The 17,651-nt window shown below is 34.9% G+C and overlaps 1 protein-coding gene across 1 annotated transcript; it reads left to right on the forward strand.

The window, feature by feature from the left end:
• Positions 1-357: 357 nt before the first annotated feature.
• LOC133315459 (uncharacterized) lies at positions 358-870 on the forward strand. Its single transcript, XM_061517085.1, has one exon. It carries the CDS (start codon positions 358-360, stop codon positions 868-870), a length of 513 nt encoding a protein of 170 aa, XP_061373069.1.
• Positions 871-17,651: the final 16,781 nt, after the last annotated feature.

A 17,651-nucleotide genomic window follows, 5' to 3' on the forward strand; every position in this document is an offset into this window, starting at 1 on the left:
GGCTAAAAGACCTCCATGTACTTTTCCAGTGATACTATCATCAATCCTAAAGAGCATTGTAAAGCTATAACTACAAGAAGTGGAATAGTAATCACATATGTGGAAAAGAGTACCGCTGCATCAAGCAGTAAAAACGATTCAGAAAAAGAAAAGCCCGTTGAAGAAAAGGCTGATGACCCTGAAGAGGTCACAATTTTTGGAGGACCATTAAATGATACCCCACATAAAAAAGTAATAAAGAAGTCATCTTTAGAAGAAAGAATGAAATCGTTGGGAGATAACCCGTAAGTTAAAGCCCCATATCCTCAAGGGATGAAACAGTCAGCACAAAAACAACAATATTCTAAATTTTTAGAAATGTTTAAAAAGCTGCAAATAAATATTCCATTCGTTCAAGCTTTAGAAAATATGTTGAGTTATGCAAAGTTTATGAAGAGCTTGCTTTTAAGAAAGCACAAGCTTAAAGAAGAAATGGAAATGGTAGCTTTAGCAGTAGAATGCAGTGCTATCATTCAAAAGAAAATACCACCAAAGCTTAAAGATCCTGGTAGTTTCAGCATATCTTGCACTATTGGGAATGTTCATGTGGGTAAAGCACTTTGTTACCTAGGGGCGAGCATCAATTTGATGCCACTTTCTTTTGCTAAATCTTTGGGAATCACTGAACTGAAATCTACACTTCTGTTGCTGCAACTTGCAAACAGATCTATCAAGAAATCTGAAGGTGTGGTTGAAGATGTGTGGGTAAAAGTAAATGATTACATTTTCCCTGCAGATTTTGTGGTTTTAGAAATGGAAGCAGATAATGAAGTACCTTATCTTTTAGGAAGACCTTTCTTAGCCACAACTAGAGTCTTAATTGATGTCTAGCAGGGAGAGCTTCTATTTAGGGTCAATGGTGAGTAGTTTACAATCAATGTTTTTGAAGCCATGAAATGCTCAAAAGAAAAAGGTGACTGTTTTCAAATCGACGTGATCGACGAAGCTGTAGCAGCAATCGCGGATAAGATTAATGCAACACCAACAATAGAAGAATCATTTGCTAAGATTCTACAAACTTCTGAATCGCTAAATGAAGCATTGTTAGAAGAAGTTGTTAAAGAAATTGATGTTGTCTCCGAAGATCATGAGTCCGAATCTTTAGACATTGAATTTCAGGAGGACAAGACAACTGTTCTTCAAACACCTGAATTTCCGAAGTTAGAATTAAAAGAACTTCCACTACCTTAAAATATGTCTACCAATGATGATACCTATCTAGTTATTATTAACAATTCATTGCTAAAGGAAGATGAAGAAAAACTAATAAGAGTCTTGAAAGAACACAAGATTGTTATTGGGTGGACCTTTTCGGATCTTAAAGGTGTGAATCCTTCTTTTTGTACTCATAAGATTTTAATGGAGGATGATGTCAAACCAGTTCGTCAACCACAGAGGAGATTAAACCCTACTATGAAAGAAGTGGTTAGAAAAGAAGTTGTAAAGCTTCTGGATACGGGTATGATTTATCCAATATCAGATAACAAGTGGGTAAGCCCGGTACAGACTGTTCCAAAGAAAGGAGGGGTTACAGTAATTAAAAATGAGAATAATGAGTTAATCCCGACTAGGACAGTAACCGGTTGGAGGATGTGCGTAGATTATCGTAGGTTAAATGACGCCACTCGTAAAGATCATTTTCCTCTGCCATTTATGGATCAAATGTTGGAGAGGCTGGCTGGATACACTTATTATTGCTTCTTAGACGGTTATTCAGGTTATAATCAAATACCAGTAGCACCTGAAGACCAAGAAAAGACTATTTTCACTTGCCCATTTGGTGTGTTTGCATACCGAAGAATTCCATTTGGTCTTTGTAATGCACTAGCCACATTTCAAAGGTGCATGCTATATATCTTCTCCGACGTGGTTGAAAATATCATAGAAGTGTTTATGGATGATTTCTTTGTGTTTGGTTCTTCATTCGACATCTGCTTGTCGAATCTTTCTTGCGTGCTCAAGCGATGTCAGGAAACCAATCTAATTCTTAATTGGGAAAAGTGCCATTTTATGGTAAAAGAGGGAATAGTTCTGCGACACCGAGTTTCGGAGAAAGGAATTGAAGTTGACAAAGCTAAGTTACTCATCATTGAGAAACTTCCTCCTCCTGTGAGTGTTAACGGAGTAAGAAGCTTTTTTGGAAATGCTGGATTTTATAGAAGATTTATCAAAGATATCTAAGCCTCTTAGTCAACTATTAGTAAAAAGTGATGAGTTTAATTTTAATGACAAATGTCTAAAAGCTTTCAAAATACTGAAAGAAAAACTCATTACTGCCCCGATACTAACCGCACCTGATTGGACACTTCCTTTCGAGCTTATGTGTGATGCGAGTAATTATGCCATATGAGTAGTCCTAGGTCAGCGGAAAAATAAATTACTGAACGTAATTTACTACGCTAGCAAAGTACTTAATGAAGCTCAGTTAAATTATGCCACAACTAAGAAAGACATGCTAGCTATAGTGTATGCAATGGACAAATTCAGATCTTATCTAATAGGATCTAAGGTTATTGTGTATACGGACCATGCTACGCTTAAATATCTCTTGAATAAGCAAGATGTAAAGCCAAGGCTTCTTCGCTCGATGCTCCTCTTGCAGGAATTTTCACTTGAGATTAAAGATAATAAGGGAGTAGAGAATTTAGTAGCAGATCATCTCTCCAGGATTCAAGATAAAGAACTCCAAGACAGTCCATATCTCTTAATCAAAGAAGAGTTTTCTGATGAACAACTGATGGCTGTCAACAAGATAATACCCTGGTTTGCTGATTTTGCAAATTACTTATCAATTGGGGAATTTCCCCAAGAACTCACGTGACAGCAAAAGAAGAAGTTCAAGCACGATGTAACACGATATTCATGGGTTGATCCATATCTCTTCTTCCAATGTGTCGATGGAATAATTCGTCATTGTGTTCCAGAGGAAGAAGTTAGAGACATTCTATGGCACTGTTGTAACACCCTCCCTTCTATGCATCCACGAGAGTTTGTTTGCTAAGCGGAATTAGAGTTTTTGACATCTCTTTAACTACTGAAAAATCATTTTGAGGATGCCAATTAAAACTTATAGTTGCAACCAAGTTACTTACAAAAATCAGAGTACACTTTCAAAATTTCTTAAGTTGCTGAAAATATTACTTTCCTGGTGGACCTTGCTGTCTTTAAAAATTCGTATAAAATCAGTTTCGATGATCAAAAAAATATTCCATATAATATAGAAAGAGCACGTCTGGGGCTTCTGCGTGCATATAAAATAATAGTAAATCGGAGTTTGTTTCGGCTGGCAAAGAGGGGAAGGAGAGGTGGCTGGGAACTTAAGTTTGGCTCTGCATATAGAGGAATTCCTCATCAGCCGAAGGTGTAGAATGAGACAAGGAACATCAAGGAGTTTCTTCACCTCCTAGATAAGCCTTCGGCCGAACAGATGAATAGGTGGAATGGAACTAGATGATGGTACTCATTCTGATACATGTCACAATTTGAAAAAATGTGAAGGAGGCAGAATGTCGTAGTGTGAGGTGCTCCTCTTGTATGATCACGGTTGAGGGAAAAGTTTAGGAAGAGAGTTTGATCTTGCTACTTTCTACTGCACACAAAAGGAACTACGGAGGCCAGATTTCTTTTTTGTTAACGGAAGGAAAATTCTTGGCGGATGAAGGAGCTTGGCCGAACATGAGTGAAGATTCAAGATATCCTCATTGCCTATGTGTCGCACATGCAAAGAGGGTTGGAGATTTTTTTGGTTGACACTTGGTTTAAGATAAGATAACAAGCAAATTAGAATTCCCCACTTACCCTAGGCGCACATGTAGGGAAGAATTGAGGGGGTAGATGTGGCCATGTGGTTGATTTTTTGCCAATTACCAACTACCATGTAGATTTCTTATGATAAGTGAGGGTTATCTAAAGTTAGGAAAAAGATTGAGATAATTACAGCCCTCTTCAAAAGTCCTTGGGCCGAGGCCCTTAAAGGAGATTGGGTTCAAAATATACAAGTCCAATTGCTCTCCTATTTAGGAATTAACCCATGCCTATAATTTTTCTGTACCCTCTAATTATTTACTAAAGGTTTATTCTTTGTGATAAGATTAATCACATACTTATAATGAGTACTCATATAATTCTAAGTAGTGTTATGCTTTCTATGTATTCTAATTAAATTATTCTCATACTCATAACTAGAATTTCACATGTATAAAATAGGTACTCGCCTTCCATGGTACTAATAATTCCCTAATTTAATTTAACTCCGTCCTAAAGTAAATATTTACATAATCCGACGACAAGTACTCTACCACATTCCTAATGGCAATTTAAATGGGTTCCTAAATAGACGGGATGTTACAATTGTCATGGATCTGAGTATGGTGGACATTTTGCAAGAAATAGAACAGCCGCAAAGGTTCTCCAAAGCGGTTTTTACTGGCCCATATTATTCAAGGATGCCAAACAGTTCGTAGAGACTTGTGATAGATGTCAACGCACAGGAAATATTTCCAGGATGAATGAAATGCCATTAAACAATATTCTAGAAGTTGAAATTTTTGATGTTTGGGGCATTGACTTCATGGGACCATTTCCTCCGTCATATCAGAACTCCTACATATTGGTAGCTGTTGATTATGTTTTCAAATAGGTAGAAGCAGTAGCTCTCCGAACTAATGATGCCAAGGTGGTAGTGAATTTCTTGCGTAAAAATATTTCCACAAGATTTGGAGTACCGAGAGCCATAATCAGTGATGGAGAAACTCACTTCTGTAATAAACACTTTCAAGCTCTACTAGAAAAATATGGTGTCACACACCGTGTTGCAACTCCCTATCACCCCCAAACTAGTGGGCATGTAGAAATTTCCAATAGAGAGCTTAAGCGTATTTTAGAAAAGACAGTAGGGAATTCCCGTAAAGAGTGGTCCAAAAAGCTAGATGATGCTCTCTGGGCATATAGGACTGCATTTAAGACTCTTATTGGGATGTCACCATTTCAATTGCTTTAGGAAAATTCCTGCCATCTTCCAGTGGAATTAGAGTTTAAGGCTTTATGGGCTACAAAGTTTATAATTTTGACTGTAAGACTGCTAATGAAAAGAGACTCTTGGAGTTAAATGAATTAGATGAGTTTCGATTAGCTGCTTATGAAAATGCCCGAATTTATAAAGAAAAGACTAAAAAATGGCACGATAGGAGAATTATCCCAAAAGAATTTGAGCCAGGCCAACAAGTACTTCTATACAATTCACATCTGAAATTATTTCCTGAAAAACTCAAATCATGTTGGTCAGGACCATTTATGGTCAAAACGGTATTCCCGTATAGAACCATTGAAATTTGAAATATTGACGGGGACCGTACTTTCAAAGTTAATGGCTGCAGGTTGAAACCGTACCTGGGAAGCCAAGATCACAGAGGAACAAGTTGTGCTCCTATCCTTCCAGAGTAGTACTGAAGCTACACCGTCAAGCTCGTAACGTAAAACAAGCACTCTTAGGAGGCAACCTAAGATTTTATCGCTTTTTAGTTTATCATTTTAGGTTATTTTATTTTGTTTAAATTTGCTGGAATGGAATTACAGATAGTATGGAGGCATATTCCACCAACAAGAGAATTTCTGCAAAGACACACGAAAGAATAGAGGTAATATTAATTCAGGGAATCAGGTATGTTTTCATTTTAAATTTTATTTACTTATTTTTATTTTTATGTTTATTTTTATGTTTATGTTATTTTAATTTTATTTACTCAATTTTATTTTTATTTTTATTTTATTAAGCTGGCTGGCTCTCTCGCTCAAGCGAGAAGCTTAGCGAGGAAATACAAATTATAAAAATCAGAATAAGCTCGCTGGCCTACTCGTTTCAACGAGCATGACTAGCGACTAAAATAAAAATTATCTTCTCGCTTATTCTCTCGCTCATGCGAGCATGACTGTGAGAAAAATTAGTTCTCACTAGCTCCCTCGCTACAGCAAGGAGCTCAGCGAGCATATCACTTAACCCTCGCTCTTTAGCTGGTGGAGTCAGCAGCTGATCCCGCCAACCCTATTGACTCAGATATTAGAAGGCGTGGATGAGAGGGACTTTGCAATCTTGGTCCTAGCCTCAAGACTCTAACCCAGGAATTCTACGCGAATGCCTGGAGTCCTGACCATGACAACACCCATAGATTCTACATGTCCTATGTGAGTGGCAAACAGGTACCATATGATGCTCTGACACTACATAGGGTCTTAAAGACCCAGTTTGACCCCTCCACCACCCACTGCCCACATCAGGCCATGATCCACAACTTTAAGCTCCCACTGATAGAGAGGATCAGGGAGATCCTTTATTGATTTTTAACCAGATATTGTGAGTCATTGCAAAACCTGGCACCACATGGAAGATGACACAAGAGCCCGGTCCAGTCCCACAGCTTATTGTGTGTGATGATTTGCTACCTATAGCAAAGTTTTGGTACAAGTTTAGTGTGTATATTTTGCTACCCTCATCCCATCACCAAGACTGCAATATTCCGAGGGTCACACTTTTATATCTTATCATGCAAGGGACTGACATAGATGTCTGCACTCTACTAGCAGATTCTTTATACACTACAGCTCATAGTGGGCGAGCTGTTATGGGTCACAGTTCCCTAATTCAGATCCTTTGTTTGACAGCTGGTGTGATCAGTCCATCAGATAGCGAGACACTCAGAAAGAGAGTTACGATCTCTGTCAAGAAGTTCTTGCCAGTTATACCAGTAGCAGAGGACGACACAGAGGCTATAATAACCCTAATTTGGATAATTCAAAATTAGAGAGTTATTATGAGGATCTAAGGGTCATTAATTAGATGAGGAAGAAATTATATGAATTTTGATATCCAAATTGTTGGTATTTTAAACAGCTATAAAATATACATGTACAAGGGATGATATAATGGCAAATGCATCTAAAAATCCTAAATTGCATGCAGTCCAAAACATCAGGCTATCAACATATGAAACCTAATTCAAGTATGGCCACTTGTCACCAGAGGCTCCTGCCATATCTGTACCTGAAAGGGACTCCCCACAACACGGGGTGAGATATACGAATATATCACAGTAAACCGGGGGCCCCTGGAGCATTTCTCCACCCATAGTTCACTGACAGTATAAAAGCAATAACAGTAAATAGTGCAATAAATACAAATCCATGCAATGTGTAGCAAACATCTCTAGGAGACATCCCTCGAGCTCTCATGTTGTCCTAAGGATACACAGATGCAAATAGTCCTACTGGTAAGCTAAACTACCAAGTATGAATTACGCATCGTAATGCAACATACAAAACATAGGGAAACACCATCCTATGCCACAACAAATGCATACTCATAAGTGTCTAAGACACTATATTATTTTTTTGTTAAATATAGTTCAAATAATAATTAAAAATATAGTATTAATTAAATAAAATATTAAAGATAGTAAATTGCCAACAAATAGATAAGATCCCAATCTTTGTTGTTGTTTCAGATTGTTTCATACTAGAATAATAAATTACTAACCTGATAAGGATGAGGAAGCAGTTGGCATCGGCTGAATATCAAGAAAAATACGAAATTAAATACATATAAAATATTTGGTCAAGCTCGCTCCACTGCTCGCTTCAGCGAGCAAGTGAGCGAGGAGAAAAAAATTATTCGCTGAGCAGCTCGCTTCAGCGAGCTGGTCCAGAATCAGAGGCCCATTTTAATTCTTTAAATACAACGCGACGAAGGCTTTGAAAAAAAAAAACTTCTGGAGATGCGAAAAAAGAAAAGGAGCACTCAGAGATGAAGACGAAGGCAGCAGCGAAGAGGAATACTGGAGCGGTGCAGAGAAGAAGGAAGAATCAAATCTGCATCAATGATATTTACCATTAAGCAAGTTTTACCATGAACCCTACTTATTTTACAGTATCTTTTAATTCTGTTTTTATAATTATGCATAGCTAAATTCCTTTTAGTAGTTAGGGTGAGACGGAACCAATAGGTTCTTAATTGATGTATGCCTTTTTTATGATTTACATTCTTGATTTTAAATTATGCAATAAATCTGTTATTTATGATTAGTTTTATTTATGACTTGATCACTCGTAGATAAACATAAGAGTTGGGCATGACAATAGGGATGTTGGTGTATCAATTCTGATTGATTGATTGCTGGAATTTGTATGATCTAAGGATAGACTTATGAATTTTATAACCGTAGGTTCTTGAGATAATGCTTATTTTATGAAAAAGTACTAAAGGATTAGGCTTTTGATTAGAGTAAAGGATTGGATTACCAAGGGATTGAGATTTAATCAATCATAGAAAGAACTGTTAATAATTTGATCTTGAATGTAATCGTAAGAATAGGCAGACTCGTTAAAAAACCATTAGGAAAGTTGAATCCTAGCTACGTCTTTTTATTAAAAACTTAAAACCAATTTCTAGCTTTATTAATTCTGCATTTATTTTCTAAACTATAGAAAACTAAAAATAAGTTTAAAAATTCTATTTTTAATTTAATTAAAATATTCTCAAGAAACTCCTTTCACGATCGATCCAACTTTAGTTAAATAGATAAATTATTGCTTGGTCATCAGTCCTCGTGGGATCGACAACTTTTCTTATCACTTTATTACTTGTACGACCGGTGCACTTTTTGAGTTCGCAACACATACACATACGTATAACAAAGCATTAAACTATTTTATTGCATTTAAATACACTATCACAACCACTACCCATTCAGGGCTGGTGGAACAATAAAGGGATCAATTCCCAAGGTCCGAAGGCATACCTCAATTTGCTTTCAACACAACCTTTGTTCACCACCAATTACATCAATCAAACTTCTCAAACAAACAACAATCCAAATGAGCAAATCAAGCTCCATAGCTTCCTCCAATGGGTGGTTTTTCAATATTGTTCCACAATGCTCAATCCTAGCAATCACATGGACACAAATCAAACATCAACCAACCAATGGCTGAAAATACAAGCATATTTGCTACCAAGGCATGCCAACTTTACAAAAATTTTCACCGATTAAATATCATTCCTAGCATTTTTCACAACATACACTAAGCCTCAACCCTCCTTGAACATAGCCAATCTACTCACATTATTATAAAACCCTAAAATTTCCAACTTAATGAAAATATGAAAAAGATGAGGGTTTCTTACCACAATCAACCCACAATGCTCAAGGAAGGCATTCCAACTCTCCAAGAGACAATGCAAAGCTTCAAGATCCTAGAAAAGCTTAAATTTTGTGGCCCCTTCCAGCCAAAATCTCCCAACTCAAGCCTCCTCAATGGTATCCAAGCTATAGGTTGTATTTTCCTAACAAAACTAAGCAACTTTGCCTTTTGTCCCACTTGAATCCATGAAGAAACCAAGAAGCTAGGTCTTCAAGCTTTCTCCAATGGCTTCTTCAATTTTTTTTTTCCAAAGAGAGGGAGAGAGAGAGGGATGATAGAGGTGGCTCAAATGAGGGAAAATGTCATTTAGAAAACATAAATTAACATTCAGCCGGATAAAAATGCTTCTATCTATTTACCTTAATTCACCACCAAACTTAACCAATTGGTCTAGAATATTTTTCTAGTAATATTTTTAACTTTACTTTTATATTTTGGGTACTTTGGCCTACACACATTTTTATCTCATAATTTTCACTAACTGCACTTTTTACTTCAAAAGTGACCCTAATTAATTTAATTATATATTTTACTTATTTTAACCCACTAATACACGCTTAATTACTTAATTACTTGTAATTTAATAATAAATCATGCTGGGGCTATTATATTAATCTATATATAAAATAGGTTAAACAAATCAACGAACAACAAAAAAACTCATTATAACATTCTTCTTCATCTGCAAAGTGAGGATTCAAAAGATGAAAATCACCTTAATCAGGATGAGAGTAATGATCTAAATGATGAACAATTTTTAGAGATAATTAATCATTTAATCATCCAAAAATTCTATATTCCAATGAAACTCATTATAAGATAATTCGATCTTAAAACATAAGCCCTTTTTGATACAGGGGTGATTCAAACTGTATTCAAGAAGGATTAATTCCTACAAATTATTTTGAGAAAACTCGTCAACGACTTAGCATGATTAGTGGTTCTAAATTGATAATTAATTAAACTTTCCAAAGCAATCACTAAATATCAAGAATTGAAATTCAAATCACCATTTCTTCTTAAAATTCTTAAGAATGAAGTTATTGTAGAAACACAGCTCATAACATTCATCTTTCTTTTAAATATTTCAAATGAAGGTTTCCTTACTTATCATCTCGATAAATCAATCCTTTTTCAAGTTTCTTAATAGGCCAATCATTAGAGACTTAAAACTAATTCATTATAAATAGAATCGAATTAATTTTTTTAAAGAATAAATTTCTTTTAAGAATACTGAAAATCAATTAAAGCAATCCCACATTCAGTGAAAAATCAATGATTTGCTGAAACTTATCCAAGACACAATTTGTTTCGATCTTCCCAATGCCTTTTGCTAAAAAAAAAAAAAGACATTGTTGATCTTCCTTATGAGAAAAATTATAAGGATAGACAAATTCCAACAAAAGATCGGTCCATTCAATTGAATGATAAACTCTTAGCTTATTGTGAAAAAGAAATTTCTAATCTTTTAAGCAAAAGTCTAATCTGAAAAAAGTGTCATTGGTCATGTTCTGCTTTCTACGTTAACAAACAAGCAGAGATCGAAAGAGAAACTCTTCTATCGTTATCAATTACAAGCACTTCAATGGATCAGATATCCAATTCCTAACAAGAAAGATTTTCTCAATCGATAACATTCAGCTAAAATATTTTCAAAATTTGACATGAAATCTTGATTCCAGCAAATCAAGATATAAGACAATGAATGTTAGACAACAATATTTACTATCTCATTATACGAATGGAAAGTAATGCCTTTTTTGGTTTGAAAAATGCTCCTTTAGAATTCCAAAGGATTGTGAATTACATCTTCAATCCTTATTTAACTTTCACCATTGTTTACATACATCATGTTCTCATCTTTTCTCAATCCATTAATATTTCAAACATCTCAATATCTTTATAGAAGTTATTTAAAGAAATGCATGGCTTAGCCCTTTCTATTACCATAGATGTCAGCATCTATATGCAAAACTGTTGGAAATCGACAATCACACAAATCGAAAACGAAAGAGAAAGAGAATAGACACAACGATTTACCCTGGTTCACCCAATATAGGCTACGTCCAGCTTGTCTGTACTATATTCACATCACCGCCACTCGTTACAAGTCACTTGGTTTACAAGGAAAATATAAATAGGATTAGAAAATCCTAACAGCAGCTATTCATGGGTCCAAGCCCAAACTGCTAAGAAAATTACAATAAAACAGAGGCCTACAACAGTACCTAGCCTAAATCTTTATTACCAAAAACATGATTGAAAGCACCAGAGTCAATTATACATGATCCATGAAATGATTGGGAGATGCAAACAATATAATTACTGGTTTGTGAGAAAACCTTAGAATGAAGAAAAATTTCATGGTTTGCATCTGGAATAACTACAGTAAGAGCATATGATGTTGGTTCTATTTCTGTGTAAGTAATAGTAACAAAGGTAGGCAGTGCCATACGTATTGCAGACACAAAAATTTGAGAATTTTTTTTTCAAAGGGGTGAGTAATTTAGGTCAAGTAAAAAAAAAGATTTAGGAAGATTGAAAAGAAAAAAGTAAATATAGACCTAACCATGATAGTTAAAATCGGGATCTTACCTAAAATCAGAAGGAGGATAAAAAATCATAAAACATAAAATCTTAACAACAAAAATTTGTAAAAAATCATAAAATCGTAAAAGTGTTTGGAATTTTGATGAAATCGTTTTGATTAAAAAAAATCGTAAAATCATAGATTTAAATCGGGATTTTAACTAACAAGGGCCCAACCCAACAACCCCTATAATTAAAAGCTTAAAGCTTAAACTATACCCCATTGCTTTGTCTCTTCTTCTTTTTTTGAAACATAAACCTTATTAGCTCCAAATCTTAATAGACATCAATGATTCCTGAAATTTAATCTTTATCAATTGGAGGAGAATTGCATGAGATTTTTCACATTTATTTGTAAAGCAAAAGTGGCCAACTTTGGATCAAATTGACATCGACAAAGGTGAGTTTTTGATCAATTAACCCCTACAATTATACTATATTTTATAAATTTTTTTTGTGGTGTTTATTTATTTTTTAATTATCATTATCGATTATTTCTCCAAAGCTTTACTTTTCAAGGAACGAAGAATCGAAGAATGCTTTTGTGATCGTTCTATTATAACAGCTTAGTTGACTCTTGATTATTATTATTTTAATGTTAAATTAAAGTTTTCTTTTCTTGTTTATATTTTTTTAATACATTTAAAATTTTCTTTAAAAAAATCTTCGGGAACCCCGTCCTAAGTGTGCAGACATAAAACAAAATTTATGTTATCAAAAAAAAAAAAAAATTTATAGGTCCGCGGTAGGCTTATGTTTTGCACTGCAATGTTGCTCAAAATGTCCCAATTTATGATAGAAAAAAAAAAACAAAGTTTGTTACCAACACGACCGATGCCGCGTGAGACAAGATTGTGGTCTCAGGGGATTTTTTTAATAAGCTCTCAGTCCATATTTCATTGGGTGCTCTATTTCCAATAATGGAAAAATTTTCTTCTATTTATGTCCTTATCTTCTTCTTAAATTACTTCTCAATCCTTTTTTCTTTCCTTTTTTGGTTAGGGCTCACAAACTCCAGGCGCCCACTATAAATAAGCTCGGTCTCAGGTCACCATGAGTCACAAATATGAAAAATTGGATCCAAGAGAACCTATAAAAAACACAAAAAAGACTAAAACAACCAAAAGAAACGAAGCAGCAGCCTCGAATGGAGGACCCATGGCCGGAGCGAGGTAGATCTGAGTTTAATGGAGGGCGGAGACAGGTTTTGCAGCACAACAGAGAATAGTGGCAAGTGGCTGACAATGGGCATCAGCGTGAGGCACTCAGAAAAGGTCTTTAAACATTGAATAGTTGTTGGGTAGGATGCACAATAGTCATGCATATACACCTCATAATTCATTTGTTTCTTGTTTGTTTGTAAAGCATATCATGGCATATATGCACGAATTTCATGCTGCTCATGGACTAGAATATTTATATAAATATGCATACGTTTGAGCACGCATCATATAGGCATCCCTTCGGTACCAGGGTATGGGACACTTGGCTTTCGTCCGCATAGGCCACAGTTGGAATTCACCTTTGAGGAGCCATTATGGAATATCCACTGTGTATGTTAGTACGTGCACGACGGTGCTATGAACGTACCTTATGAAGGCGTTATATACGCACTATGATGATATGTTAAACAGTTGATCGAATAAGTTAAAATATTGATGCGACTGTTTTGGAATTTTGTGCCTAGTTTAATATTGTTGCATTATTGGTTTTGCTATCACACTTCTGGGATTTTTCTCACCCCTTTTGGGGCTCAATTTTTATAAAATTGCAGGAGGACGAAAAAGCATATGATGACGTTTTATTTGCTGTTTAGTGCAGCTGTTTGGGATTTTTGCTGCTGTCTGCTTGTCTTATGGATGTTAACTGTTTGCCTGTTGGATGACTGTATTATTGTAATATTTTGGGAAGTTTGGATTACTGTTGGAAGCATGATTTAGCTTCTGTTTTAAGATTTTTATAGTCGGTTTGCACTTTGGAAAAAATTTAGAAACGTTTTGCGAAAACTATTTCTCAAGGTTTTGAATGCAGCTTTATAAACTATTTTGCGAGCACCTTGCGAGTTATATTTAGTGGGGCTACAGACTTCCGAATTACTTATAATTTATATGCGCGCGAAGCCCCACGTGTCTAGTTTCTGATTACATAAATTTTACAATGAAATTCTGAAGGCACGATTTATTATGATTTTTTCACGAAGACAGGTTTTTCAGGAAAACGATTATTTCAGCAAGCCATGTGTTTCACTAAGTTTTCACACTGTTTTAATTTCTTTTGACCAGATTTAAATACAAAATTTTTAACGAGACTTAAAAATGAAATTGCAGAATTTATTCGTAACATTACGACTCTAATCCGCTTAGCAGACAACTCTCCTGGATGCATACAGGGGAGGGTGTCACATATATGATAGAAGGCCATTAGTGCCTATTTTGATAAATGTGTGTCATAAAATGGTAAGGATTATATCTTGTAATAAATGTATAAGGGAAAAAGGAGTGTCATTTTAAATGACACACCTTACATCCTTTCACTCTCACAAAGAAGTGGGATCCACATCTTTGAAACATTTTCCCTCCATTCTCTCTCTCATGATTTATCTCTTTCTCTCACTTAAAATGACACAACTTTATATCCTTTAAAATGATACACATTTTGTTATCAAAAAAAAAAAAAAATGATACACATTTTTTCCAATGTATAATGACTATTAGGTGAAAGAAAACCTTTGGGGTTGATAATCAATGTAAATAGAAGGATATAATGTCTTGTTGTCCATTTTTCATATCCTATATGATAGGTTTGGTCCCTTGTATCTTAATGGAAGTTATAGCCTTGTATCTTAATGGAAGTTATAGATTTTTTTCTAGCTTTCCAACTAGACCAAGATTGCGTCAAACGGATAAGTATAACTCAAGTTATGGGTAAAATACCAAAGAATAGTGAAATCTCCAGAACTGTGGCGCTTTTGGAGCCAAAATGGCTCTTTTGGAGCCAAAATGGCACTATTGGCACCACCAAATAGTGGGTTAGCGCTATCAATGCCAAGACGATGTTGATGGCGCCGTAAGACGTGAAAAAGTCAGTGCTCTGGCGCTATCAGCGCGGGACCCTACAAAATTCAGCACATTTTTCTTCAAAATTCATAACTTTCGCTACGATGCTCCGATTTGAGCACGGGTAGCTAACGAAGAAATCTATAACATAGAGGGAGATGAGGACCATAAGAGTAGTATAATAATTTCTTAAGTAAATAAAAAGTGGAGGTGTTTAGTGTTGAATAACAATAAAAATGAATTTTAAGCCTTGCTGGTCTAAGGGGACTACTTGGCACACTGGGGTAGCAACGTATGGTTTAAATAAAACTACATTAAGTGTTCCACTCGTAGTTTAAGTTACGATTACAGTTTTTGGAATTGTTTTAATTACAGAATTGATTTTAAACAAAAACGTTTATAAATAGAAAGGAAAAAGTTTATCCGTATTTTAATTCAATTACTGTTATTATAACTGCGCTTAATGTCATACGTAATGTTAACAAATCGGTTCTAGAACGAGGTGTTACAAAAAGAAAATGTCCTATAATACAAAAAAAAAGGAAGAAGGATAAAATAGATAAATTAGTCAAATTTGTAATGAGTTAAGGATGGACTTGGAGGAAAAAATCATAGGAAGGTAAGTCATTAAAAAAAGCATAAAGGGGTAAATGATTTAAAAATAAACCATAAGGGGGTTTTAAGCTCTCTCTTCTTCTTTTTCAAATTTCAAATGAAACTACCAACTATGAAATGAACTATATTATATGATGGGAAAAATGTTTCTGCAGTTACTGCAGATAAGTTATCTGCATTTATTTTTAAAACGACATTGTTTTGGTATTAAAATCTTAAAAAATTATAAATATAAAGACTATTATAACCCTTACATAAATTAAAATTACAAAAATACCATGATTTCCGCCCCAAAACGACGTCGTATTGGGCTTACTGCAGATAACTTACCTGCAGTAACTGCAGAAAAAATGAACCCTTATATGATATACAATTTTTACTGAACTACATTTATGAAATAAATATTTTTTATTAAATATAAATTATTTAAAAAATATTAAAGATTAATTACGAAAAAAATAATGTTTACACACAATCATAGCACATGTGCAAAATTCTATTTTAAATTGTTCATTTCATGATGTGACGTGAAATAACATTTTTAAGATTAAAATAAGTAATGAAATTATCACAAAACAACTTATCCCTCACTCTCATGCACAACTCATCCTCACTATCTCTGATAATTAGGCAAGATCCCTTAACAACTCCAGAATTTAAACCACATTTATTTAGGGTAATATAACATTTATTTAGATACATTTGGTTTTTTTCTCTTACCAAACAAAGAAATAGATAACCCTTTTAAATTTTTCTTCTTTTCCTTTTCTTTGTTTTATATCTCTTAGTTTTCTTTATTCAATACCAATCAAAATGATGAGATAATAAACTCAAAAGGAAATGCACTGTATATTATCTGCGCACACAAACCAAGTGTGGGTCTCACACTTAAAATAATAATAATAAAAAATATGGAATTGGATCCTACAGAATACAGAACCGGATCCGATCGTAGGACTAAACAGTGTTATTCCTACAATATTACTGTGTTGACTTTAGTATTGAATGACTTATCCCACGTGAAGGACTTAGTCTAGCTTGTTTGAATATAAAAAGCAGCAAGTCTGCAAGTGTCGTCCCTGCAGAATGAGACCAATCAAAAGAAGTTTATTATAAGTTCGATGAATTGAGAATGGAGCTGGGATCTGCTGCCTGAACATTACTGGAGATTAATCCTTCACATCTTGACCATCAGGTAATTCCTCCTTCTTTTAGCCCTATTATGTTGCTGTCTTTTATAAAGAACTCGTATGATTGTTAGAAAGTTAACGATTAGTAATAAGTAATTAATTTCATATTTAGAAATAGGTTAAGTAAGGAACATAAACAAAGGTATGTAAACTTAAAAGTCTTAACAAGTTTGGGGTTTATTCTGGATCCAAGTAACAGCCAATCAGGTCAACGGGTCTTATTCAGTATAAATCTCTGTAAATAAAGGGTTGAACATCACATGTATGCTCTCTTGAAATCCTGGCCCTTATTGTTGTTCGCACACTTTCTTTGACTTCTAGTCTCTCGTCTATGCACACACATCCTCTTTGACTCTTAGCACCTTGTTTGTGCATAATGATTTGTCATCATTTGCTGCCATAGACACAACTAGACCACAGATCGATCCAACAGAAACGTTAACCCACTAGGATCAAACAGGGTTGAGATGTAGCATTGGGCTAGCTTGTTTGGGTTATTGTACGTGTTCACTATGTAGCTTTGAAGACCAGGTTCTGGTTTTAAGAAAAGTAACAATATGCTAACATATAGTTAACGAAAAAAAGAATAGGACTAATACTAATACTAAGGCTGCGCATCACAACCATTCTAATTCCTGGCACTGTTTCTGAAAAAAAAATGATTTTTTTCTATTTCTGTGCTTTGGAAGAGTTCTGAGAATTAGAATTACGTTTGTTAACATATTTTATTTTTACTCCGAGAATCAGAATTATGTTTGTTAACACAATTTTTTTTTCATTCTGAGAATTAGAATTTCATTGGGTATTGAGTTATGGTATAGAATTGAATCAGAAACCTCAACAACCCAATACCTCAACAACCCTCACTCCTCCGACGCCGCCGCCTCCTGGGTTGGCTGGTGGTCCTCATCCACCGCCATCTCCCCTCCCGAATTCGCTCCCATCGCCTCCTCCAAAGCCGCCTCTGATA

Source organism: Gastrolobium bilobum, unplaced genomic scaffold (assembly GCF_033153095.1).
Source record: "Gastrolobium bilobum isolate Gb01-03AN ecotype WA unplaced genomic scaffold, APGP_CSIRO_Gbil_v1 utg2803, whole genome shotgun sequence".
Lineage (NCBI taxonomy): Eukaryota > Viridiplantae > Streptophyta > Magnoliopsida > Fabales > Fabaceae > Gastrolobium > Gastrolobium bilobum.